The sequence below is a fragment of the Passer domesticus genome, chromosome 3, assembly GCF_036417665.1.
Source record: "Passer domesticus isolate bPasDom1 chromosome 3, bPasDom1.hap1, whole genome shotgun sequence".
NCBI classification, from domain to species: domain Eukaryota; kingdom Metazoa; phylum Chordata; class Aves; order Passeriformes; family Passeridae; genus Passer; species Passer domesticus.
In genome coordinates, this window is record NC_087476.1 from 20,549,753 (window position 1) to 20,577,629 (window position 27,877).

A 27,877-nucleotide genomic window follows, 5' to 3' on the forward strand; every position below is an offset into this window, starting at 1 on the left:
TTTCAGTTCAAACTAAAATCTTTATTCATATGGAAAATACTACTTTTCTTTTTGCAAATGATGCTAATAAATAAAAATACTCAGAAAGGACTTTGCTCAGAGCTAAGTGACCAGTAACAGCCACACAAAGCTTTTAATTCCCGTTAAAACCACGCCAACAGTCATGCAGATTGGCTACGAGAAAGCAATATAAACTATATTTTATTTTGTGCAATCTTATCATACCATCTTAATGCTACTTTCTTCTAAAACATTTCACATAGATTGAAATGCAATTTCAAAACAAATATTAAGGGACATATTCTACACTTATTCCACATATGGAGCTGTGTATAGCTTAAGCTCATAACATTTAATGTAGTTAAGCATCTAACAAAGGTAAGAGATGAAAGGACCCCATTCTGAAAATTCAGACACATTTATAAACATGAGAGAAGGAAAGCTCACACCAGTGAGTTCTCAACAGACAAATACATTATTAAAGCATAACAATAAATTATATTAAATTTAATAATGTTGATCCTTAAAATGGTTATTTCTGAGGAAATATCACTTAAAAAGCACACCAAAACTTTCATCACTAGGAGTGAAACTGGAATTTTACATATCTCAATTTCCCACTTTTGCTTTATAATAGGCTTCATATTTGTGAGCATATCCTTTATCATACATCTAAAAATAAATTGAAAAAGATTGCAGTTAAGCTGTGCATCAAACACATCATCAAGGTGAGAAACAGGCACTTGACAGTATAATGTGCAAGGCAAAACCCTTACTAGTCACAGTATAAATAGTTTCTTCAGGAGTGAAATTAAAAGTTCTCAGTCCATCTTTGAGAATATTAAGGGCTGCTAACAGATCTTTTTCTGTTCTTTCAGATCAGCACCAACAACCAAATTAAATACTAGCTCATGCCTTAGAGGGTATTCCATAAACTATAAAATGCAGCATACTATACCCAAGAATACCAATTCTTTCCTATAATTAACCTCAGCATACATATTTACCCAAGGCAAAAATAGAGTTTACTCACAGACTAAACAATGCAATATAAATGCTAACCTTTTCTCCCCTATTAATAGTTTTTAATATCTAATGCAAATTTTACAAGTATATTTGCCAGTTGTAAGAGTCTCTTTTGTAGCACAAAACATCACTGTTCTTTTTGGTAAACCTAAGAACAATGTCTTTTAGCATCCTATCAATATCAGGAAAAAAACCCCAACCTACTAAAACCATTTTGCTACAGTTTCCCTCCAGGCACATCTCAGCAGGAATCTCCAAAAAATAGCTATGCAGGAACTGCAAGCCAGAAAACTACACAAGAACTGAAGGAGGAGAAAGAGCGAGCTAAGGGAGGAGTAATGTGGCAGTAACAGAAACGAGCTTAGAAAAACATTGCATGCATCCCTTTTCATCAGCATAAACTTCTTGCAAAAATATGTTTACAAGACATCAGTTATATAAAGGTCTATACTTTCTTTAAAAATGCTGATTTTCTCTGACATGCTAGCTTCATCTTCTGACTGCACTGGCTAGACTTGCTAGACAGTCAAGTTTCAGTTCTGTTACACCAGTTTAACAATCAGGACAGAAAAGGCCTACTGTTCATTTCTTATGAAACGTTTGGTTTGATTTTTATTCATGAATGTTAAAGTACTCTTTGTGTGGGTCATACAAACAAAACAGAAACTGACTTTGGATCTGACATCAGCTGCACCACTAGTGAGAGACAATATGCTAAAAAGAGGCACTTTTATTAGTCATATATACATTTCAAATCTCAAGTTTAACATTTCACCTTCTTTTACCAAAAAAATCAAAGTATCAGAAGCTAATAAGATGGAACTTTTCAACAAAAATGTTGTGTGCATGCACATACTTGCAATGGCTCAGTTACTCAGCTACCCTGAAAATGCTGGAGTATAATTCAATCATTGCTTATGCAGTGGGAAGGAAGGAAAAACAGAGTCAAAACCAAAGAGTTGTTTGTAGAACAAGGATCAGCTATTGTAAAAAAATGAAAACATATGCCCTTCCGTAAGAAGCAACTTATTCCTACATCCAGATTCAATATTCCTCCAGAATACCTAGATCATCTTATACTTTACTCAATGCTGTTTTCCAAATTTTAAAAAATTTCTATTTTTGGCATAACATGCCTCTTAAAAACTGAGAACCTTAGCTTTGTCAAAAAAGTTCAATATTAAAAAATAAGCAAATGACCTGCCAAAAACAAAATAAAACAAAAAAACAACAACCAAAAAATCCACAGGGAAAAGAAATCTAAACCACAAAATATCCCAGCTCTGGAAGACCCATTTGACCCAACTGTTGGTGACAATCCTGTAATGGAAGGAATTACATCAGGATAGTATTTTCCCATGTCACACAGAGTACAGCACAATGTGACACTAAGCATCTTGTGTGCACAAGCTGAAGCACAAGCTGAGGCTGAAGATTTGGAAAACAGTACTAAGTACAAGCACTCTCCCTGCAAGCGACAGATTGGTATTCTTAGTTAAAAAGGACAGCATCAAAACTAAAATTTTGAATGGCTCTCAAATACCAGAAAGGAAGCAGGACCTCAAGCTAGTGGCAGTTCCTTCATAAGGCAGTCAAATTTACAACCAGTGTATACATTCACTAAGGAATTACAATTTTTTTTGGTAAAACCAACAATCTGACATACTGCAGAGTCTGAATGTGAAATATAGGCACAAAATAGATTCTCTACTTTTTTTCAGTGTGGAAAACATAGCTATTAACAATGTAATAAGAAAATTTGCTATCAGGTGAGCAAAAATTTGTAACAATCTGAATAAAACAAAGTACTGTATAAAGGTACAATATTGAGCAGATTTGATTTTGGTTTAAACATGTGAGTAAATCATGGAACTGTTCTCTTCTGACGTATAAAGTATTTCACCAGTATTACCAGTATCATTCTAGTTCTTCCCAGTTGTCAGTAAGGTTACCTTTGCTTTGACGTCTAATACTAACCAGCTTTCCAGCTGATTTGATACTCCACCTGGAACTGTTTCCTGAGCTGGCCAGGTTTGTGTATTTAGTGGAGCCTTTGGTTTCATCTTCCCAGCCTGACCAGGCTGAATAGTCACTTAAAGGAGTTGCTGCATCACTGGTAGAGTCAGCAGTGGTGATCTGTGGTGGTTCCCATCCCTCAATCTCATCTGGTTTCCTCGATGGAACATTCTGCTTTATCACCAAACTGTCCCAAAAACCTGGCTTCTTTTCAGACTTCATCTCTTCCTTTAATTTTAGGTTTGTTCTAGAAAATAACAATGATGTAGTGATTAATTCCTTCATTTAAGAATGTATGCAGTAGTTATTAGTAAACATTCAATTAAATTATGTTTTTCAGTAAGGAGTGCTAATCATTATCAGCTTGTGGCAGCACATCCATTGCTGTCAGCTTCAGGAAAAACACCCTCACATACACATAAACCTAAACACAGCCAAATCTTGCAGTGATAAATCAGAAGAGGACTGAGTATGGTAATTTTCTATTACAAGAGAACTGACACACCACCATCCCCACCCCATTCCTGTGGGGTGAACTCCACAGAGATGCCTTTGGAAATGTACAAAGTATTTTAGGATGCGTTTGAACAATTTAGGACTTTAACCAAAAAAAAAACCCAACCAACCAAAACCAAATATTAAAAAACCTAGGACTACAGTAGTAGGAGGAACATGAAAATATTCTAACACCAGCTTTAACACTCACTATGTTACTCAGTTTCATATACCTGCTACCACCTTACCAGTTAAACCTTATACCTTAAAATAGCTGATGTACACAGCATTAGGACTTTAAAGATATCAGGCTTTTTTAATAATATTTTCATAAAGATCCACACAATAACGTGATAACAGCTTTTTTGTATTTCTGGTAAGAGCACTCAAAATGCCCCTCCCAAACCCAAAAAACAAATGGAACTTCTCTCTCAGACATTTGAAAGGCTACTCATATTATTACTTTTCTTATCCCCTTAAGAATCTTCAACCTGAATAATTTTGCAGCATGAAATATTTGAATTACAGAATGTCAAATATTTATGTATAACTTTATATGCAGGATTATGTATATAATCAAATAATGGGCCATAAGGAAAGATGGAACACCAGGGGTGAAATACACAACCTTGAAGGTTCAATGAGCTAAAAAGCAAATAGAAAACATTACCTGTAGTAGCATATCAATTCCTTAGCCACAACTAAACACACCACTGCATCTCTTTTAAACATTTATATTAAAAAAGCTTTGTTCCATTAATTAAAGCTTAGCTCTATCATATTTAAACAGAAGCAACTCAACCAATACCTTTAAAAATCCCTTTTCCTTTACTGGATTTTGAATTTATGCTTCCTCAGAATTTTCACCTTGCTAAAACCAGCCAGACTCCAAACACTTTTCTTGTATTTTGTAAATAGCACACTTTAAAGTTGCATGTGTATTTAAAAGTAAAGTAAAAATCATGGTATATAATTACAGAAAAATATCCTGAACTTAAAAAAAGGCAGTTCTCATAGTAATACCAAAATAGTTTTCTACATTGGGAGTAACTCTGTTATCATACTTCTGCTCTCTTCACTTTTTCACTTGATTCTTACATCCAGCATCAATTGCAAAGCATTATTGCAGGAGCCTAGCATCTTAATAACACCCATATGATTGCACAGGGTTAGTACTTGGGAACTTTTGGGAAGTTTTATGGAAAAGGCTTAAAAGGAAAGAAAATATATGGATTTATATTCTAAATTATTTATTTATATACATACACCCCCTATATGCATATATGTGGTGTTGCAGCCCAAAACATATTTATTTCAAAGTAAACTAGAGACAAAGCCTGCTACAGCAAGTCTTATCAGAGCTAATAATTGGCAGGAACAGATCTACTGCTATGTGGTATATTTGGTTTGTAATGAGGCAGTGAGGCAGCACATGCAGGTGAAGCCTACAGATCCTTGTAACAGGGAGATGGTCTGTCCTGGGAGCTGCCCTCACCACACCAGCACACAGCTGTGCCAAAACACAGCTCAGTGCCAACAGGGAGATCTGCCAACTTGCAGATCCTAGCACAGCTACTCCACTTAGCCTTTCTAGGTGTAGTAAGACTTCAAAAGGAGAGTAAGGCATGTAAAAAAGGGAATTTGTAAACTCAACCATAATTAATCCCTAAGAAGAAAGTGAAAGTGTGAGAATGACCCTTTTACTCACAAGCCTTTACTATTTTTCTACAGTAAAAAAAATTATTATGCAGCTAAATTCCTTTTTCTTCCTGACAAACCTAAAAATGTTTAAAACACCATCTATCCTTTCCTAATACAGCATGCCTTATTCATTGTAAGCTTAATGTATGTATAGCTTTGCCCATGAAACTTTCTGTGTCAATTTGACTTCCAGCAGTTGGACACTGCTGTTTCTCAGCATCATTACTTTGCACAGATATTTTCTGTATTTTAATAGTGTATTTTAATAGCAGATAGAACAAATGGCTTTACTCACCCCTTGGATTTTGGAGACTTGCATCCTGCTAGCAATTGCTGTTCATCGTCTTTATTGAACATAGACGTCACTTCCTTCCAGCCCCGGAAACTTGCACCTTGAACCTACAGAGAGAAGTAAATCCTCATCAGTGTGGGTGACAGACTGGCAAGCACAGAGTGGGGCTGCCACTGCTGCCACTGGGGCTGGCAGGCAGCAGTGGCTGTGTCCCCTGCACATGGTGCCACTGGCAGTGAGCGACTCCATGGAGCTGCAGAGGATGGCCATGCCTGGGAAAGGGCTGCAGAGGATTGCCATGCCTGGGAAAGGGCTGCAGAGGATGGCCATGCCTGGGAAAGAGCTGCAGAGGATGGCCTTGCCTGGGAAAAGGGCTGCAGAGGATGGCCTTGCCTGGGAAAAGGGCTGCAGAGGATGGCCTTGCCTGGGAAAGGGCTGCAGAGGATGGCCATGCCTGGGAAAGGGCTGCAGAGGATGGCCATGCCTGGGAAAAGGGCTGCAGAGGATGGCCATGCCTGGTTATTGCAGCAAGAGCTCTCCCCTGCTGAGCAAACAATACAAATCCTGGGTGGTTTTGTGGTGTCATTGAGTACATCTGGGCTCCATTTTAATGTATCACAGTAAGAAGGCAGCTAGTAAAGCTAGGCAGCTTTAAAGACCATCTAAAGAGCTTCAGTAGACAAGAAATGAAACAAACTGTCATGTCTAGAAAGAGTCAACAGACAGGACAGCCACATGCATTATGAAACTCTTTAGATTTAACCTGCTTTACACATATTGCCCCTCTCTGTAATCACCAAACTACAACTTCCTGCCCTGCAAGCAAGAAGGGCAGAGCATTGGCTCACCAGTGCAATGTATGATGCAGCACTGGTGCACTACAGTGTGTTCTCTGAATTTACTGAGACCATTAAGCACACAGCATAAATTACTTTTTAAACTTTATTAAAGGTTTGATTCTCCCTCCCTCAAGGCAAAATACCTAGGCATGGGTTATTTTGACTTTGATAGCATGCTCACTAAAACACATGTGTGCCAAGCACAGAATATGAAAGTTGCTGCTCTTCTTCACAGGATCTAGTAAGAACAGCAGTGATAGTCTGTCAGTGTTACTTGACTATATTAAAAGATATTATACATTATGAGGTATAATAATCAAAACAAACCCACAGCTGTCAAGACAAGCAGGAGGTTTTGGCAAGGACACGTAGTAATAGGACAATAGGGAATGGGCCTTGAGATGAAGGGGGGTAGGTTTAGATTAAACATTAGGAAGAAATTATTTACTCTGAGGGTGGTGAGGCACTGGAACAGGTTGCCCAGAGCAGTTGTGGATGCCTCATCCCTGTAATTGTTGAAGGCCAGGTTGGATGGGACTTGGAGCAATTGTATCTAGTGATACAATAGGAAGGTGACCCTGCCCCTGGCAAGAAAGTTGGAACTGGATGATCTTTAAGGTCTCACCCAACCCAAACCATTCCATGACTCTATTTTCTGTTATCTTATTAAAATTATATTATTGCAGGACTTTTGGGAAAGGAACCTTTGCTACCAAAAGCAAAATCACAGCTACAAGCTGCACTTAAAAACTCTTTTTCCCTTTAAACTGGATGATGCAATTCACAGATAAGCTGCCTTCTTTCAAAAGTGATGCTTCATCAAGTCATTTCCATCTAACAAATTTGCTGATTATGAAAAAATAGAACCATGTTACTAGTTTTCAGACAGAAATTTAAGACTTAGAAGAGGCTTCATTTAAATTATATGTACCTTTAAAGAACAACATTGATTAAATGCTTGGAGACAAGCATTTATACACACACATTCAATGTAACAAAAAGGATATACCTGTACATACACCTCCTTTAATCTAGAACATCATACATACTTTGCCAATGCAATCCCAACCTTTGCCACTGTCTGAATACCCAAGCAATCCTCAAAAAAAAAAAAAAAAAAAAAAAAAAAGAGCTAGAAGCTTTTAACTTTAGAATTTTTTTAAATTTCATTTCATTTATTCAATTCTGACTCACAGATATCTTTAAGACCAATAATGAGAAAATTTCTATTCAATGTGCAGGTCTTTGGATACACTTTCACAATCTCTGCATTCTTTCTCTCTGTATGTAAATCATTGTCTATGTACACCTTGTACCATTCCTTCCATATTTTTATGTCCATGGTATTTGGTAGGTATATACAAGGCTAATACCCAGATTGTAACTGATTTATTCCTTCTGTCAACTAGTCCTTAGGAGAAATGTATGCTAAACATTTAAGATACACTTCCACTACTTATTTGGGGTTTCCAAAGGAAACACTGCCAGGATAATCTGCATGAGAACACCGATGTCAAGTAAACCATATTTTGATATAACTCACTGCACAAAGCCCTCTACATATTAGACAGACTAGGCTGAGAGAAACCAGGAAGTGCAAGAGTGAAAGCAGAACCTCTGCCTACCATGCCTGAGCCTGCTCTTCTACTCCTGCCTGCACCAGCACCAATCTCCTGGAGCATCTTTTCACTGCCCCGACCAAGAGCAACAGCTCACCCTTGACTGCCAGCAGTAGCATGCTCCCGAATCAAAACCTTGGTGGAGGAGGCAGTCAAATGCACATTTCACACTTCCAGAAGCTTTTTTGTAACTACTGAACTGTTTTTAAGGCAACAATCTTGTTTTTTGACTACTGCTGTCATATAGCTGACACATAATAACAAAATTCCTCAGAACAGCCTGCTGTATTTCCATGTTTCTTTTCAGAGTTCTCTAAACACTTTTAAGCAACTGATGAATGCAGCTGGAACAGTTACAACTCTATCAGTGGGTAGGCACAACTCAGGAAGGAGATCTTGAAGTTACCATTCCCTTGAACCATCAGTTTGACAAGGAGCAGCTATATAGCCAAAAAGGGCTGGGAACTGTTGTGGTGCAGGGAACCATCACAAGAAAAATTAGACAAATTCAGACAGGAGATTCATATATGAATACCCCCTATTTAAAGGGGGTATTCTTGATGTTAGGGGAAGAGGCATACACACCAGCCATGTTGTGCTCTCCCTGAACACCATCTCCTGTTGCCACACTCACAGACTGCCAGAATCTAAATCAGTTGGGAATCACTTACAGCCTCACAGAGCACCTGGAGAAAGACCCACATCCCAGAACAATTAGCTTCCTTGCAATGGGTGTCAAAGGAAGGTCAGTAAGCAAAGATAACACTTCAGTAAGCTGAGTCCTCACCACACTGGAGACTTGTTTTATGTAAAACTATTAAAGTTATGCAAAGTCTGGAGACACAGTACTGATATGGCCTTAAAGCATCAATCCACTGAGAGAAGCTCAGTATTTCATTTTTGTGATGTAACTCTCTACACAAAAGTACTACTCCTAAAATTTCCTAGGAGGTTTATAAATGTAACTGACCTGATTATATTTTCAAATCTTTAAACTACTTTTCCCTGTGTCATTGAAAAAAGAAATAATTAAACATCCAGAATTCAAAGAAATTCCTTCCTTTACAGCTGGAAAGGGCCTCTGGAGACCATCTAGTCCAACCCCACTGATCAAAGCAGGGTCACCCTCAGCAGACTGCTAAGCATCATGGACAAACAGCTTTTGAGCATCTCCACAGCTGAAGAATCCACAGAAACCCATTCCTCGGCTTGAATGTCCTCATGGTGAAAACATTGTTCTTATTTTTAAATTATATTTAATCTATTTCAGTTTGTGCCCATTGCCTCTTGCCCATTTACTGAGCACCCTGAGAACAGTCAGGCTCCATCTTCTTCACACTTCCTCTGCTGCTGGTGTACAAGCAGAAGCCTTTCTTGCTGCTCACCAGTTTTCATTCTAGTGGGTTTAATCCTTAACCCCATCCCTGCATACTCAGAGGGTGTATCTATATTCCACTCAGGTCACTTGACCTGACTTCCACCTCCAGAATGCCTCCTTTAATGTCCGAGGTTTTTCAGGAATATCACACTCATGCCCTCGTGCCACCTTTGCTTCTTTCTCTGCCTGATGGGTTGTGCTTGAGCTTGGAGTAGGTGATCTTTGAAAATCACAGCTGACTGATAGAACCAGGCATACACTCCAAAATAAGTTAAACAAAAGTTCAGTGAAATGCTCATGGGACAGCTAAAACAAAAAAAAGGGACCTCTATTAAGGAAGAGAGCACTATTGCTGACTACAACTGTAACATCAGATGCTAGAATTAGAGGACCATGTTGGATACTGCAGTCTACTATTTTTCAAAAATGTCAATGACAAACAAAGCAGGAGCTTCTCAAGAAGCCATTTCAGTATTCTCTGAAGTAGAAATACAGGCTGGTCTCATAGCAGTTTGACTATGACAGCAACTAATACATTTTCTCCTGTATCTTCCACTTTAGGCTGGGAAAACCTGTGCAGCAATGTCCTGTGCAATCACCTAAAAGAATCACTAAAAAGTGAAATTAAACACACATATTAATCCATCAGCTGGCAAACTATTGAAAAGCCATCGTGATTTGTTCCAACTGGTATCTTAAGAGCTCAAGACCAGAGAAGAGATTCTTTCCCTTTAACTCCTTCTAGTTTATGAAGTACTTTTTTTCTACCATAAGAAAGCTACCATTTAATTAGTGTATCTTCTGAGAGAGGGAGTACAAGCAGTCCCTCCTAGAACATCATGCAAAGGATGTGGTCTGTGTCCCTGGTCAAGCTGTCTGCCGTTTCTCTTGCTCATTCCTCTTCCCTCTGCTTTGCCAGTGCTTCAGTATCAGTGCCCATCTGTCAGACAGATCCCCAGAGAGAGGGGATCACAGGGGCAGACCTGGTTTATCAGATACTGCTGCTGAAAAGGGTCAACCCAGGCCCCTCCATGCTCACTGATACTGCCTTCCTTATGCTATGATTTTGTAGCTGTGTGATGCTGTGGAAAACTGCTTCAACTACTTAAGCCAGCAGAAATCTAACTCCCTTATTTCTTGCATTCTTTTAGGTTAGTGCTAAGAATCAATTAATTAAAGATAAAGCACGTGGAATTTAGGGGCAACAGCACCTTTTTTTGTAGCAGCAACTATTATAACACCTGAAGCACCCTCTGAAAATTGTAGTCATCTACCAGCTTTCTTCCATCATCAGAGCTTTGTACATACATTATGGCTCTCCCCAAACCCCTAAGCTCCACTCTAATCTCAACCTTCATAGTAAGACTTCAGCTGTTACCTGTATTGATTCAAATGAATTAACTGTATACGAATTGTATATGTTGACTGCAATTTTTCTTTATTTAGATAAAACAGGGAACAAATGTCTACTGATAGTTAACTTTATAAAATGCCCCAGAATGGGTCAGGACCCCTTAAATTGGAGGTCTCCTACAAAATTGATAGGTATTATTACCAAAAATTACTTTAAGGACATTATTTTTCACCACATCAACAAACTCTGATGTTTACATGACTATCTTCCCATAATAGGTAAACAGGGAAAGACAATAGGTAATAATAGGTAAACGGGCAAATGAACAATCAAAGAGTCTAATGGGAAACAGCAAAGCACCACTGGGAAGACTCTTCAGTTAATTTTACTATCAAAGGTAAACAGTTGATAATTAGAGCTCTGCTAGAGGGCAAGAAGGTTAATGAAATATTAGGGTAAAAGGCAACAAACCAGGAATACTAACAGCTGGTATAAACTAAAGTAGTTCAGTACTAAAAGCAAATTTCAAAAGTTTATTGCACCCAAAAAAGTATGCAGATATAGATGGAGATATATACTAAAGAGGAAGATGTGTAAATTTAACTGAAAACAGGTAAACTTGTGCATCAGATGGATGTGGTTAATACAGGTTAACATCTTATAATGGGAGAGATAAAAAAAGCATAGAATTCAATCAAAGAATAACAAGCTGTGGGTCACAGAGTTAGAGGTATGAGACAAGCAGTTTACAAAGCAAAGATTCAAGTATGTTTGAATTTCCCCTGACTGCATTAGGTCTGGGTATTGGTGCTTTCAGAATATTCCTGTTAGATTCTTCTACTTCCTGACTGCCAGGCCAGCAGGGCTCTGGAGCACAGAAATCACACTCTGGGGGCCAGAACAAGCCACATGACAGAGTCTTAGCAAGCAAAATGAGCAATTACAGGGCGTTCTTGCTGTACACCTGCAGTGAGAACCAGCACTTTCAATGCCATCGTGTAGTTAAGCAGCTAATCCTAAAAAGGCACTGCTCAGCATGTATGAAATGAGATTTCCAGAAATTGATATTTGGACCGTGTTTCAGCAGACCTTCACAAGTATTTTCACAGAGGATTGACAACTGGTGAATCAAAATTCTCCAGTTAAGTAGACACATTTCACAAGAGGCAGGAATTTTTTATAAATATAAACAAAAAGAATGGATTTTCCTCTTGACCTTGACTGAGAAGAAATAATTGTTCCACAGTTTCCCTCCCTCCTCCCCTCCCAAAAAAATTGAAGCTAAAATAAAAAGCTAGAGATATAATTTTCCATATAAATGCCCTACAGCTCAATAAAGTTACAACTAAGTTTTTAACAGTTAAAAAAATGCCAATCAGTTTTAAAGAAGCATTCTTTCCACATGACAGGAAACCTCTTCAAAACAAGCAAGAAGACAGACAACCAAAATTTTAAAACCAACTCCCCTCAAAATTTGTCTTACAGATATTAAAGCACTGGTGGTGGTGGGGATTTTCTCAAGTCAGCCAGCTTCTGATGTGCAGAGCAATGGCTCTTGCTGTGTACCAACACCCTTGAATCCTTCTCAGCAGGGCTGTTCTCAATCCATTCTCCACCCATCCTGTACTTGTGTTTGGGACGGCCACGACCCAGCTGCAGGATCTGGCACGGTGCCTTGTTGACCTTTACGAAGCTCACACAGGCCCACCTCTGCCTGAGGGGGCACTCAATGCCACTGTCCATGTCCCCAGCAATGGTGGTGAACAAGCCTGGTCCCAACCCAGTCTCCTCAGGAACATTATGTTTCACTGGCCATCACTCGGACATCAATCCACTGACCGTAATTCTTTGCATGTGACCATACAGCCAATTTCTTATCTACTGAATGATCCATCTGTCAAATCCACATCTCTCCAGTTTAAAGACACAGATATTGTGCAAATTCTTTGCACAAGTCCACACAGATGACATCAGTCACTCTTCCCTCATTCACCAATGCTGTAACACTGTTGTAGAAGGTCATCAAATTTAAAGGCATGATTTGCGCTTAATGAAGCCATGTTAGCTGTCACCAATTCCCTCCTTATTTTTCATTAGCCTTAGTAGAGTTTCCAAGAGGACTGGCTTCATGGCCCTGCCTGGCACAGCAATGAGACTGATCAGTCTGCAGTTCCCTGGTCTTCTTTACATCCTTTTCTGAAAATCAGGGTCATGTTTTCCATTTTCCAGTCAGTGGGAGCCCCACCAGATTGCCATAGCTTCTCAAGTATGCTAGATAGTGGCTTAGTCACTTCTCCACCTCAGGCTCCCTCAGGTCCTACAAATGTATTTCATCAGGTTTCATGGATTTGCATACATTAAGGTTCTTGATCTATTTTGTTTCTCAAAATTTGTCTCTTTTCAAAATCTGGCCTAAAAACAACTGTAGATGAAGTTTCTACTACACTTTCAATTCAGAAGCTGAGCATTGGGTGAGACCCCCAAAGACTGAATTTTTCAGAGGCTGAATCACAGAATCATTTAGGTTGGAAAAGACATCTGAGATCATTGAGTCCAGCCTGTGACTGAACACCAGCTGGTCCACCACACCATGGCACTGAGTGCCACATCCAGTTGTTCCTTGAACACCTCCAGGAATGGTGACTCCACAACCTCTCTAGCCAGCCCATTTCAATGCTAACCATGCATTCAGTGAAGCAGTTCCTCTTGATGTCCAACCTGAACCTCCCTGATGCAGCTTGAGGCCATTTCCTCTTGTCCTGTTGCTGCCTAATCGGGAGAAAAGGCCAATCACCACCTGCCTACAGCTTCTACTCAAGCAGTTGTAAAGGTCTCCCCTGAGCCTCCTTTCCTCCAAGCTAAGCACTCCCAGCTCCCTCAGTCACTCCTCACAGGACTTGCTCTCTAATTCACATGTCCAGGCAGAGTGTGAACACAGGTTCCAGATTTCTGCATTTTGCAGAGCACCAGTGGAGCCCTCATGGTTCCTCACTTTGAGATGCCATGAGGTTTTTTAACCACCTATGCCTGTCTTTCAAGAGAGCTGTGATGCGAGAATTAGAAAAATTCAGCACTGCAATCAGCCTATGCTCAGTGGGCAGCTTCCTGCAAAAGCAGGATCTAAGACCATTTACCAAGCTCCACCTGCAGCCTTTAGGACTAGCTCCCACTTTTAGACCTCCAAACCTAGGTCAAAGGCTTTCCTCTGCAAATGGGCATCAACACTGTCTCAAAAATCAGGCTTTAAGAGACCAGAAAGGCTGTCTCCCCAAGGAGCACACACACACTATTCATCCACTACGTTCTTGAAGAATTCTGCTGCTCGTCACCACATGTGGAGACTACTTTATTCATGACATGTGTGTACTGGAAAGGCCACTCATGCAATTAATCAGCCTTTTATTAACATATTAAAATTTAGAATTTCTGGAATATCACTGTACTGACAGCTTCTAAGACAACAGAACAACCAAATAAAATACAGAATTGCTTTTAGAAAGAAGGTGAGAAGGATAAGGTGCTTTCTTGAGAATACATTTTTAAGGCAAGAGGGTTTTACTTTAAGACAAAAATACTGCAGTGTTTCATCTGGTGACATTTCTGGTTTTTTAAGTCAGAACACACACTTACTAAGCCTTCCTGACTGACTAAGAAAGGGGCAAAAAAAGTTTCTATAGAAAATAGATTAGTTTTAAGATTCTCTCCCTAAAAGTTTATCATTTGGTATAAAATATATGGTAATTTATGTTTCCATAAAAAAGAATATACTTCAAAAGGTCAGGAAGAGCTATAGTACAATCTGACTTCTATTTTCAAGGAAAATCATACTGCATCTGAAGTAGAACAAAAAGAAGTAACAGAGACAGATGTTCAGTTTATACATATTAATGTAAAGTATCCTATTACACTAATGAACATATTTTAAAATACTTTTCTTTATACCTATGGAATTTCAAAACAAGCTCTAGCTTATCATAATAACTTCCACTTCTTTCATCTTCTACTAATGTATTTTAAGAACATTAAAGAAGATTCTTGGACACATATCAAGGTAAAAAAAATTAACTTGCATGCCTACTTCTCTTTCCTGAAAGAGATACAAAAGAAAATCCTTAACCTCTTGTGGTCAGAGAGCCAGAGGACATATAATGGAATAAAGAACCCCAAACTCTTCTACTTTTCATGTTTTTATTGCCAGTTACAGCTAGAATTTAGTGCTTCTTTAGACTTCAGTAATTCCTGTGGCTTCTTATTTTCATCTTGTATTTTAATAGCCATCATTGGGAGGAAAAAAAATAAAAATCAGGATGCCTTCCCATCCCCACTAATGAAAGTAAATAAGGGAGCTTTCCAACTAATCCTGCACTACTGATATTACTTCAATGAGAACCCCATGACCAAGGATCATACATAATTATAAAATCATCAATGAACTATATAAGTTCCTTAATCAGCTGTCCATGAAATGCTGGCAACTTTCTAACATACATGGACTGAAATATATATTATATTAAATGTTACATTTTCAAAGAGCAGGTATTTACCTTTGTTGCAAGATGTGACACTGAAGATGAAACTTCATCTTGAAGAAACTGGTCTTTATTCTCAAAAGAAGGATAAAGATAAAAAAGGCCCATAGTCAGTTTTGGTTTGCTAATTAGCAGTGACATATTTTAGACTATTCATAAATGCTTTTATTTGATTTGGCACATCATAAAAGAAAATTGACAAAACATGATTACAACACAAAACTAAGTGAACACCACTACTAAAATATAAATCTACACTTAGAATTATGAAAAATCAAACCCTTACAGAACCAAAACTCCATATCACAAAGAGAGAAACAGCCTTGCATCATAAAAAATTTAGTCCAATTAGTTTGATTTTATCTTAATGGCAGTATCTTAATTTTTGGATCTGCACCGAGTTTCTAAATACTGCACTAGATGATGGTTTATGCATTGTCTGTGGGCTGGGGGGAGAGGAATGTCCCAGGATTTTTTCCTCCTTCATGTTAAAAAGCCCTACATTTCCTTAACTCAAAGCAACACTTTCCTGCACATTTCTTTCCCCTCCATGCACAACTGTAGATTTCAGAAGAAAACTAGAGTTCTAAATGCCTGTGAAGGCCATTCAGTAGGAAGCACTTCTGTCCATCTCTGAATTAAACTGCTATGTTAGTATTGTCAGGCCCTCCTGTTACTATCAGTGCTCTCTTCAAGACATGGCTGGGAGTACTTTAGAGGTCAAAGATAAAGGAAGTGGGACAGAATTCAGGAATTCTGCAATTTTCAATTTCTTCACTCCGTATTTCAATAAGAAAAATGTTACCTTTGTTTTTCTCTACATATGACTACAAATACAAAGAGTCCCAAGTACAAAGCCAGAACATATGAGTATATATGACCAAAAATATTTAACCCCAGTTTCAGGAAAAAAAACTGAATTAAAACAGAAAAGTGCAAAGTGTCTTTGAAGCAGCAGTTTCACAAAACCTCCAGAATTCGCTCCAGTCCATATATTGATTATGCCAGCCACTTACTGTTTTAAAAATCAAATTTATCAACTTCTTCCTTTTTAACTAAAGGAGTTGATATGCTAAGGAGTTGATATGCACTCCACAGGCACATATCCCAAGACACCTAAAGCACTCATTATCCTGGCTCCTATGCATTGCCAAAGGCCTCCTTCACTTTGCTAACAGCATCAGAAAGAGGTGAGAAAACCAGCACAAAAGTGTTATGCTATTTCTAGTCACGTGGAGACCCAGATGGATCAGCTTCATTTTGACAGACTAGCTTCAAATCCCATGCATTATTTTAATATATTTACTTATTATATCTCTTTTTATATATTTATTTACATACTAATGTTTCCACTCACTGTACAGGCAATACTTTATGTTATATAAGGGACAAGGATAGAGCGTTTCTAGAACAGAGCAGGACAACCATTTCTCTATAATTCAATAATATTTGTATGTTGGAATAGAATGAGCTGTAGATACCAGATTTACTTGCTGGGGGAGAACACAAAGTCAGGAACTCATGTTATCATTTAAAATGAGACTATTGCTTCCTGTGGATTGCAACAAGTTACTTAATTTCTGAACTCAGGTAGCTGTCTAACTCGGGAGGACTGTAGATAGGATACCAAAAACGTTAAGATTTGTGTAGTTCTCTCAAATTAAATTCAACTGCTTCCATTTCTTTTGGCTTTTTTATACCTCTAGTTTTAAAGAAATACTGACCATGTTTTAAATGGAAACAGCTCACACACACTATTCAGAAGTCTCCCTCTTTCCCCTTAACACTCTCAGCTCTCCAGCTTTTGGATGAGGTTGCAAAGTCCTAAACTTAACATGATGGAGTCTCTGCTAGAACATGGTACGAGCTAGAGAATGCATCACCTGTTTTATCCAAATTTTTCCCAGGAAGAAAAAGAAATCAACAAGAACTAGGAAAGCTCCAAGAGGAAATAAGGTAAGAGGAGAAATTCTCAGACATCCAGAGCTGGCAGAACTATCAGTTTCAATGACCAATAATACTACCTCCAGAACAAACAAGACACTGCTAGTACCTTTGAAAGAAATAACACCTCCCATTTTAATTCTTCCAGCTCTCCAAGTATCTTAGGAAGGAAAATAAAATTATGAAAGTGCATAGAGATATCATGTTCCAGAAGAGAGAAAAGACGGAGTGTGAAGGCATAGAGCCTCTAGCAAGGCTAAGCACAAGGAAGCAAAAGTGCAAGGCATTTTCACAGAGAAAGCTTTTAGGAGAAAACCACAAATGCAAAGAGCACCGTATTGGGCTAGAGAGTCAGCATAATAGAATGTGAATACCACTGTCTACAAAAGATGTAATTAACAATAAATAGTAGACAAAAAGGGGTATTTATTTGCTTCTTTTAAAAAGGGGCAGCTAGAACTGTTTCTGTATTAATACAGTGTTACTGCTCCTGGTTATACAAAGTGGTACCTCCTAAGGAATGAGACACATGTTTGCAGCAACTACACTCATGCAACCCAGGCTGATTGTAAGGGGACAACACAAAGTTTAAAGAGATGAAATACAAAGATTGAAATACATTAAACCCTCAAGAAAAACTGGTGAGAATCCAATCCCTAAAATACATTTTTTTGGGCAGAAAACCAGTAAAGTATTCATAGTATCCTTTTGAATACACTGCTGAAGAAAAAGGAGACTTGGATAATGGCAGAGTGCTTGTGATGTCCATCCACACATCCCATGCTTTGCTTGAAAACAGGCTGTAGGTTTGAATTCAGTCATCTCCGACAGACTAGATTTGAAAATGTTTTGTGGAAAATCCATCCTTAGGGAAAGCAGAGAGAAGCAGATGAATGCCACACAGCAAGAACAGAGTGTGAGAGGAGTAGGTATAGGGGTTCAGAGCCAGCCGTGGGCCACATGGCAGGGAGGGACATGTGCACCCTGCAGGAGGGATGGGCTTGGTATTAAAAAAAAAAAAATACAGAGGAAGAGAGCAGAGGGAGGGGACTTGTGCCACCACTGAGAAGAACCTAGGAGGAAAGATGAAACATTGCTTCAATCCATCTTCCCTTGTTACCCACAGAATATTTGTATTTTTAAGTGATGCACATTATTACACCATTCTCCTCATACAAATTCACTGCTTGTGTTACCATTCTGAGATGAGGAAGCCTATGATTTGGTTTATCAATTTTCTTTAGAGGACAAGATACTGTACAGCTATATGTCAAAAAAGTTCATCTTCACTCTTTATCATGCTGCATAACACATAGTGATACTGAACACTTATAAATTATTTCAGTATGTTTTAGTCTGGTTGGTTCACAGGTATGGCAACCCATTGTTGTACTTCAATTTAAAAGAAAAACCTGGACACATTACAGTATTTAGATATTTCTAGGTGAAAATGCTAACGCTAGTGGGAAATGCTGATCAGCAGCTTGAATAGCCCTCCAGTTCTGGCAGGGGAAGGTTGGTATGCACAGAGTGTTTTCATAAGGAAACAAGTGCCCTTTTGTTGGACATACTGCAAACCATAAGGTACTCAAGGGACCAATTCAACTAGCACACAAACCTTTTTGTACAGAGATCAAAATTGTAATCTGCTTCCCTCAGCTTCCTTTGTGGTAAAGTAATTAATTAGTCTCTTTAGATCATTCACTTTCATAATTCAGGCCAAGATGAAGAATGCTGAACATCAAAGAGTTAAGGGAAATAATAGCATCATTTCATCCTGCATGTCCTTCTTGTGCTCTAGTAAGTAAAATGATATATTATCAATTTTCTCTGCCCAGTTGTGAGAGTTTTCTATCATATACACACACACACTTTAGCTGTGCAAATATAAGAGTAAACAAGCTATTGTTAAAAGAATAGGTCCTTTTGGAACAAATTCTCACCCTGCTACTGACTTATTGCATCCCCTCTGCCTATCATCACATTTCATCAAGGACTGAGTGTAATATAAAGTCTAGGTAGTCATGCCTGTAAGTGCAAATGGGACTATGTACCACAAATGTATCATTTAAGTGGAAAAAAATTCCCAAAACAAACAGCACCTGAAGAGATACAACTCCAGGGAGGAATTTAATATAATTTCCAGTACTCTACAAACGCTAGTAAATAATTTAGGGATAGGAGGGGAGAAGGGTTAAAAAAAAAATTAAAAATCATTCAGGAAATCACAAACCTGAAAGTCAACCTCTGAAGCTGGAAAGATTCCCAAAACACTGATTACAAACCAAACAGTAGAACAACTACATATACACAGCCTGACCAGAAACAACACTGATTGGGAAGAGGAGATCACACAGCCAGATCCCATCTTAAAATACAACTAACAAAAGAAAATATTTCCTTGGGTTTGAGAAGGATTTTAATATAACATAAAATGAAATAAACAAGACTAAAGCTGATTATTGATGCAAAAGCCACCCTGCTTATCTAAGTTTAGAACTGAATCAAAACCAATCCAAAATACACTCAAACATTGAGTAAGAAGAAAGTTATCAGTAGAAGATCAGTGGCATTTGGCCTCTTTTTTTTTTTTTTTTTGCTGTACCTGTAATACACACCTAGAAAAATTCAATGCATGGATATATGCTTTCTGAATTAGGAAATTGATGCAACAGTGATCAAATGTAAATGGGCACTGAAACAACTCTACTAGTTTCAATATTCCTTTAACACAGCTGAAAAACAAAGCTGAACTGTACCTGAACACCCACTCAAAACTGAACATGCCTTTAAGGAAAAACAAGGTTTTCAATTTCAATAAATAAAGGCTGCATTACTCAGTCACACATCACTTTCTTCTTGGACATGAGGCTATGTGTTCAGCAGGAAAACTCCACTGCTGAACTGTGAATTGCCCCTGCTCCTTTCTGGCAGAGATATCCTAGACTGAGATCAAAATAATGTGATCAGCCTTGTCCATATTTCATCTACTGCTAGATCTCAATCTTCCCTATGTCCCTAAAGCAATGAGTGAATCAAATCAGCCATCTGGGCAGATGGTGTAAATTCAAAATTTCCTTTTAATGTCACCAACGAAAAGTATTAACATAGGCATTTCTAAAGTCTTAAGTAAGAGTAATTTGGTGCTTTAAACTCATTTTTTCTCTTCTATAAACAATACTTTCCTACACCAGATTGCTTCCTACACTTATGAAAAGCATCTTTATCATGACAATAAACTATCTAAATAGTGACAGTGACTCCTATGCTGCAAGTTTCCTCTTCCAGTATTCTGCAAACCTGAAAATACTTCTGTTGATAAAGAAAAAGAAAATGTAAAATATAAGCATGTTGAAGAATATAATTTCATTTTGGCATACAGTTTGTAGACAACACGAATTTAGAAACATGCTTTTAAAATGTAATTCTTCAGATCATTTCTAAAGGAACTTATTTCACTACACTAACTTTAAAAAGTCTGGGTGACTACTTCAGTTACAGGAGAAAACCCATCCAACATATTTAAAAATTCTTCCATCTTCTAGGCTCCAGTCTCTCAAAACTGCCTGCTATTCACCAGACCAACTGAGAGGTGAAAACATAGGGAAACTGGTTTTCAGCTTTCAAATAATTTTAATCTATTCAGTATTCATAATAAAGACTATGCTCTTTTCTTTAGCATCCACAGCTGTTAAGAACTTCCTTAGCATTTTCAAACTCTGTTTCATTCAACCACTTCAGTTATTGTTTCACATTCCATTACATTTTAAAACAGAATATCTAAATTATTTCCATATTTTTACTGTCAATTGATACAAATGGCCAAATGTACCAGAGAAGATTAATTTCAGAATGTAAGTATTTACACAAGAATACTTCTGTAGTCCTGAATTTTATTGGCATTACAAAGAGAAACATTGGAACACCAGGTTCCTATGCTCTGTTTTTACATCAATACACAAGGTTACTCTATTAAGTGTTCACATTACTGTACATCTCTGTAGTAAGAGGTTATAATACATCTTACTCAGACTTTGCTTCTCTGAAATATTTTTGGAAGAATATTAAAGATTAAACACCTTAAAATATTTTAAAAGTTCATATGTCATTAAGAATTTAGTTTTACCTAATTTATAATATTTCAAATATCCTTCATGAAAGGGAAACAGCTGTATTAAGATCAAAAAACTATCAGTGTCAAAGCTGAAACAAATAAGATCAGATAGTCAATTTTATTTCAATTTCCGTAACAATTCAACTATTCCAGTGAAGTTTTCAATTTTGATGAAATTTTCAGCTGAAAATCTGTCAGTTATTTTAACAACTTAGCCATAGCAGAAATTAATATTTGCTGTTTCCTTATCCAGAAAACAAACAGTAGCTGACATACAATTCTTATTCAGTCATGGAATTTGCCATTAAACTACATGTCTCCAATAAAGGTCTTGGATGAGTAATGGCCATATTTTCCTAGTACAGTTTCTGCAAAACGGGCTGAATGCATCATTTTTTGTTACAGTGTTCAGTAGCACACGTACAGCTTCCTTTTGATGTGTGGCTTTCATCACACGTGCAGTGATCACACAGACATTTTCCTGGAGCTCCTCACAGAGAACCAGCGGCAAAACTTGTTGGAAATGTACCTTTGATGATGACAGAGCTGAAAAAAATAGTCTACCTAGTAAAGTGTTCAGCAATTTCTAGTAACCCTACTTATGTTATGGATGTCCTCACGCAGTCTGGCAAATAGTTTCTATAAAAGCGAGGAAAACATATGCCGACTTTATTAGTAAAGAATTAAAGTGATTCATTCGTTCTCAAAACCATTTACATTTTACTTTGTATATTTATGGTAGGAAGTCCTGCAGTGGCAGGAAAGCATGGCTCCAGAAACCTCACAGAACCCCAAGAAGATGCAACAAATAACTCAGGGGAAGCAGATCTCAGCAAAGCTGTAGAGGAGGAGATGCAGGTGGGGCTGTGGATCAGTGGGAGCGGATAATTCCGTGTTAGGCTGGAGGGGAGGAGGGCAGACGCGGCTGCTGCTGGCAAAGCCAGGCAATCAGAGCCAGTAAAGCAGAACAGGCTCCAGGAAAGATACAAGTGATAAAAGTGACAAATGGGGGAGAGGAAGGGGATGGACTAAGAAAAACCTTGAAAGTAAGGACAGAGATTTAAATGCAAATTTTCTGCAACAAAGGGAGGCCAGCTGAAGAAATGGAATCTGAAGGATGAGGAGGTCTTAAACTTTATGCCATAAGCAACAACATTAATATCAGCAATGGAATTTACAGGAACTAGGGGATGGGAAACCACAAGATAGGTATTAGAAGCTGCAGAGGAAGTAATCACCATCAGTATGGGAAGTGAGGGTCTGCACAAGAATTTCAACTGTCTAGACAGCAAGAAAAAATAATAATACTTAAAAGAGAGAGAGAGAGAGAGAGAGAGAGAGCGAGCGCGCAGACTTGACCTGGAATTCATGGAGGAAACAACAGTGAAGTCTAGGACACAAATTCTCTTTCACACAATAGATAAAAACCACCGAGAACTTGCAGGTTAGAGGCTTGGCTGAAAGAAAAAATATTTAGTGATAGTGTCTGTAATAGAAGACCAATCAGACCATATGTGCTTTGTGGACTTTTAAGAGTCAGAATAAGCCAACAGAGAGGGGATAAGAGGTGAGAAACAGATCTGATCCCAGTCAACTGTGCAAAAAATGACAGTATAAATTAAAATGTGAAGCACCTCAAAAATGAAAAGGACTTAAAACTTAGAAAGTTGAAAGCCCCAAAAGACACTGTCAGCTCTGTAGAGCTCCAGAAAGAGTGTGAGAAAGAAACAGGACCTACTCAAGAAGCTGCTGAAAGATTCTATGTGACAAGAAGGAGGTAAAGCAAGAAAGGCAGGCCAAGGAAGGCTCAGGAAAGTCTTCGCTGACAGTACCACAATCTAATGTTCAAGAATGATGACAGAATATAGGTGATGGATTTTAGCCAGGAAAATGCCACTGAAATGTCACAAGAACCACTCCAATGAAGAGGAAAAAACCAGGCTAGCAGAGAGGAGAAGGTATGATAGGATTATTAGAGTACTGAAGGCAAAGCCTGAGACACACAGAAATGGCTAGAAAGTGAAGGAAAGGCATTAGCTGGATTAACATTTTCTACTTTATTTTTTTAAATTAAAAAATATCCTTATTCAACCTATTAGTAAAACATAAGAAAAGCAGCTCAGCTCCCACCCATTTCTGCAGGGCTTGTCTGAGTTCAACTCATTCCAAGATGAAAGTCAGTATTAAAATTGTACCAGACACTTAAACATCTTCATTAAAAGAGATAACTAAAATTCTGTATAGCCAACCTTCAAACATCCTGAGCAAGTCTAAACAAAATTCAGCATAAAACATGTTTTTGCACATATTCTCTTTGAACATAACAAAAAATACAACTAGGGAGAACAGATCAAGGCTAGGGTTCTGAAATATTTTTACATGAAAGACAGAGTTTCATTAGATAATATAGGTCAGCCTGACACCCATGCCCTCCCCTAATATATAATGTATTTTAATGTGGAGTTCCATTTTACGTCAGAGTTACACACGATATTGACACAGCATTGACATCTCTGAGTACTGATTAGATGGTAGGATTGCATCAAGAAGAACTTAGCACAACTGCCAAAACAGTGCCCTCCAGAAATCAAAACCCAGCAGTTTTCCCTTTCCAAAAAGACAACTAGTTTGAAACATAATGACTATATTCCAAACTGAACGCAAGTTTGGCATGCACCACTGTACATTTCTAGCATATTTTTAGAGAGACACACACAAAACACATTAATTTCATCTCATGTCTGTGTACTATTTATGCATGTCAAGTTACCTTCATGCATTAATTATAACTTAACCGAATAAAGCACCTTCATTGCATAAATTAAAAATACTTACGCTTCAAAGCATAAATTAAAATTAACTTCTAAGTTACAGTCTAGAACTGTCTGGTCTAAAAAAACCTCACAATAATCCACACATTTATTTACACAAGTACTGTTTCAAAATTTACTTGTCTTTCTTATCTCAGGAAACACCTTACTATTTTAAATAAGTGTTAACAATTCAAAGTACTTGAATGTATGCAGAAACTTTTGCTAAAAAGTGGCCAGAGGCTGACAGTTCCCTCCCTTGCAATTTTCATGTTCTAAAATTTGTTTTTGTTCTCCCCTGGAACAAAATCAAACCATTCTGTATAACACAAAACCAGAACTGTCAAAACTTTTTTTTTAGATCAAACTAGGCTTTTCTATTTAAGAACTATGAACGTCTAAAATTTCAAATGTCTGCTTAAGCCCAAATCAGGCTTCCATATCTAAATAGGATGATTAAAATTTCTCTGGAGTAACAAAGGGGTTTTTTGTGTTGGGCTTTTTTTTTAACTTATAGTAGACTAATTCTTTGTTGCTGTCTGCTACTGCAATGTCCTAATTATTAGGTTGCATAGTGAGAACTCCTTCACTCTTTCTCAGCTTTGAAGAAACAATATACAGCACCAACATTTCATTATACTGAAATACTTCCAATGTGGTTTGCTTTAATGACATAGATGTGACTACCAATTTCTTGCCTTTGAAGTAAAAAGTTTCAGCCTTATTTATAGCATAAACGGTAGAAGCTTAAGGATTTTCTTCCCAATTGCTTATTAAAAATGAAAATAAAGACAAAATATGGTTGTTGGGAAAACAACATATCATAAATCAAAGTCAAAACACAATTAGTCTGGTTCATCTTCTCTTTTACCAAATGATGTATCAGAAAAGGAAATTAGATCTAACAGTCAACTTCTGCATGAGATCTAAAACTGGGCTTCCTAATTTACTAAAAAGCACTCACACTAATTATCTAGATTTTGGCTCTAACAATAAGAAATCAGGGACGTCCTGGATTCTTCTCATCTGGATGAGGTAATCCTTCATTCACAGCAGGCTGTACCATAACAACCCTTACACACATACTGAAGCACCCCCATGCACAGCTAAGGCACCACAAGAACTGCCCCCAGCACTCCTCCGAGCACTCATGGTGCTGCTGTCATCCAAGGCCACAGGGTTGGCTGACACGGGTCAGGATGAGCAGCAGGGAGTGCACATCATTACCAAATCCCTCTAGACACCACTGGATTTCACTCCCTTACAATCATATTATTAGGAGAATAAAACAGGATCTGATGAAACATCAAAAATTTCAAACACTAAAAGCAAGGAACATGAACCAGGCCAGCTACAACAAGCTGAACAAGTGCGTTTGGTTCCCCTGACACCTGCCCCAGCCATGGTTTAGCTGCATTGTACCTATGGCTGACCTAAAAGCTGCCCTGATCACAATGTCAATCAAGTGTTCAGAACTTTCTATATAGTCTGTTCTTCCTTAAAGTGTACATAAACTCTAAAATGACTACTGCTAAATATTTTGGGCAGGGTGTTGCATTCCTTTCAAAATATTTTAACAGGCAAAATAACTAATAGCTTATAATCTTCACTCCAGCCTCTGTGCCAAGCTACACTACGGTTGTGCTAACCTTAATGAATCCTTTATCTTCAAGAATATTTCCTTTAGTGACTTAGAATAAATTATTTTTCTCCTGCCACCCCTCAACACTAAAATCAGCATCCCAGTTCAGTGGGAGTTGAAAATGAATTTTCTTAAAATTCACGCAAATGTAAACCTTTTGCACAAGAAACCACTGTCATCGCCATTACAACTTGAGACTTCAACTAATGAAAGAGAGGCCCAGGACAGTAAAGGACAATTGGAGTGGATAAAGTAAAATAAACAAACTCCAGTCTCTGCTGCTACAGTAGAGGGCTGGGAGAATTGTCTGGACAGAAGTCTGAAGGATCCTCTCCTGACTGGGAGGCTACGCTCAGGAGCCTCAAAGGGGGCTTGGATCATTAGTGGTAGAGAAGAGGAGCAGAGAAGAGTCAGTGGAATTTACTGGAGGATTTTGGTGACCTTTGGTGCTCGAGGAGGGTTTCAGGAGATGAGCAAGTCTACAGTAGCTTAGCAGAAACTGTGGAAGCTTACAAGCACCTGAGGATAGGAAATGTAGGAGGCAGAGGTTAGATGTTGTATCAGAGGTTGGGAGAGATACTTCAGGTCACCTCAAACCCCATGATCCACCTTACTCCACTGAAGGGGGTCTCCAAAATGAATGTCAATTCTCCTACCACAGGGGGACATCCTACTCAACCATATGACTCCCCACAGCTGCTGCCAAAAAAGTAGCAAGGGCTATGGCTCTACTGTTTACTGTGCAGGGGCAAAGGGCAAGGCAAGGCTAAACTGGAGGTTGTGGCTACTGGAAGATGGAGAGAATAACTGCTGTGACTGGAAGAGGCTCTTTTCAGCAGTTGTCATACGTGTTGACAACTCACAGCACCTGTCAACCAGAAACTCCAGGTGAGGATAATTTATCCAGACAACACTCCAGCTCTTTCAGCAAGATAGGCAAGCCAAACATGGGGTAGAAAGCTGAGAAGGTTTTAATACCTTCTTTTGAAAATAAACCTCACTGTTTTGCAACCCTAGGCAACTGCTTACTTCAGAACTTCAGAACCTCTCATTCAATATCTAAAGTAACTCTGTGGCAACAGAAGATCAGCAACTAAACCATGCTGGGCAGCGTAACAGGCTTCTGAGCTGGATGGATACCTAATTGCTACCAAGTTTTTGAAAGCATGTCAACAAACATTTTTTTTAGTTGTTTCCCCTGATACTCAACTGATACCCTTCCCTTCAGGTTAAATTTGTTGAGAAAATCACTGTTGATATTTAATTTAACACTTAACAACAAAAGCTTTCCAACAAGATTGCAGCTATTTAAAGATCGTGAACTACTATTAGTAAAACCAACGAAAAAAGCAATCCTGCCAAAACATCAGGGCTCTACACAAACGCGCAAATAAAGTTATGTTCTTAAACATCCTTGTTTAATGTATTGTGCTTAACACATGGGTTGCAGTGCCTCTGCCTAGGGTTGGGAGAGAAAGTACCCTGCGGTAGGAAGCCACTGGAATGAAGGACAGCAAGTCCCAGAAACGCCGGAGGCCGGCTGCTGGAAGGAAACGGGGTTGGATAGGCCAGTCAGCACCCCAAAAAACCGGGTGACAGTGGCACGATCCGCTCCAACACTCCCAGCTCCGACCAGGGCCAGCCTAGCGGCACACCAGGGTGGGAAAAGTGATTACTCATGCCGCCGGAGAGCAGGCAGCGGGAGCGGGCCGAGCCTCGCCACCGCTCCGCACCGGGCTCCGCGCTGCTTCCTACCTGCGGGGCCGCGAAGGCGGCGGCGGGCGGCGGCCCGCGGGGACGCGTCTCCTCCTCCTCGGGCGAGTCGTCCAGCAGAACTTTGCTGCTCTTGTTGAGCTTCCACATGGCGGGCGCGGGGCGGCCCCGCCGCGAGCGGCAGCGAGCGGGCCGAGGCGGGAGCGGGCGCTGCTCCGCAGCCCCGGCCGGGGCGGCTGCGCTCGGCAGGGCTGTCACCCCGCCGGGGGCTCCCGGCCGGCAGGCAGGGAGGGAAGGAGGGAGGAGCTGCCTGGCGGCGCCGGGAGCCCGCCCCCCGCCGCCGCCTCGCCCACCGGCCTGCGGATGGAGCCGGGGTGCGGACGGGCGGCCCGCGGCGGGCCGGGC

General features: G+C 39.0%; 1 protein-coding gene across 1 annotated transcript; it reads right to left on the reverse strand.

The window, feature by feature from the left end:
- TDRP (testis development related protein) lies at positions 1–27,760 on the reverse strand. Its single transcript, XM_064412070.1, has 4 exons — positions 27,515–27,760; positions 15,265–15,324; positions 5,534–5,637; positions 1–3,289 (listed from the first exon to the last, which is right to left on the reverse strand). Exons 1-4 carry the CDS (start codon positions 27,620–27,622, stop codon positions 2,944–2,946), a joined length of 618 nt encoding a protein of 205 aa, XP_064268140.1. The 5' UTR covers positions 27,623–27,760; the 3' UTR covers positions 1–2,943.
- Between the last annotated feature and the right edge of the window lie 117 nt (positions 27,761–27,877).

Bases quoted from the DNA above. Each gene is read 5' to 3' on its own strand.
- TDRP (XM_064412070.1), bottom strand. From the start codon at position 27,622: ATGTGGAAGCTCAACAAGAGCAGCAAAGTTCTGCTGGACGACTCGCCC. The intron at 15,325-27,514 runs GTAGGAAGCAGC...CCTTCTTTTGAG, and splicing joins CCGCCTTCGCGGCCCCGCAG to AATAAAGACCAGTTTCTTCA. The intron at 5,638-15,264 runs GTAAATACCTGC...TTCTCTCTGTAG, and splicing joins TGTCACATCTTGCAACAAAG to GTTCAAGGTGCAAGTTTCCG.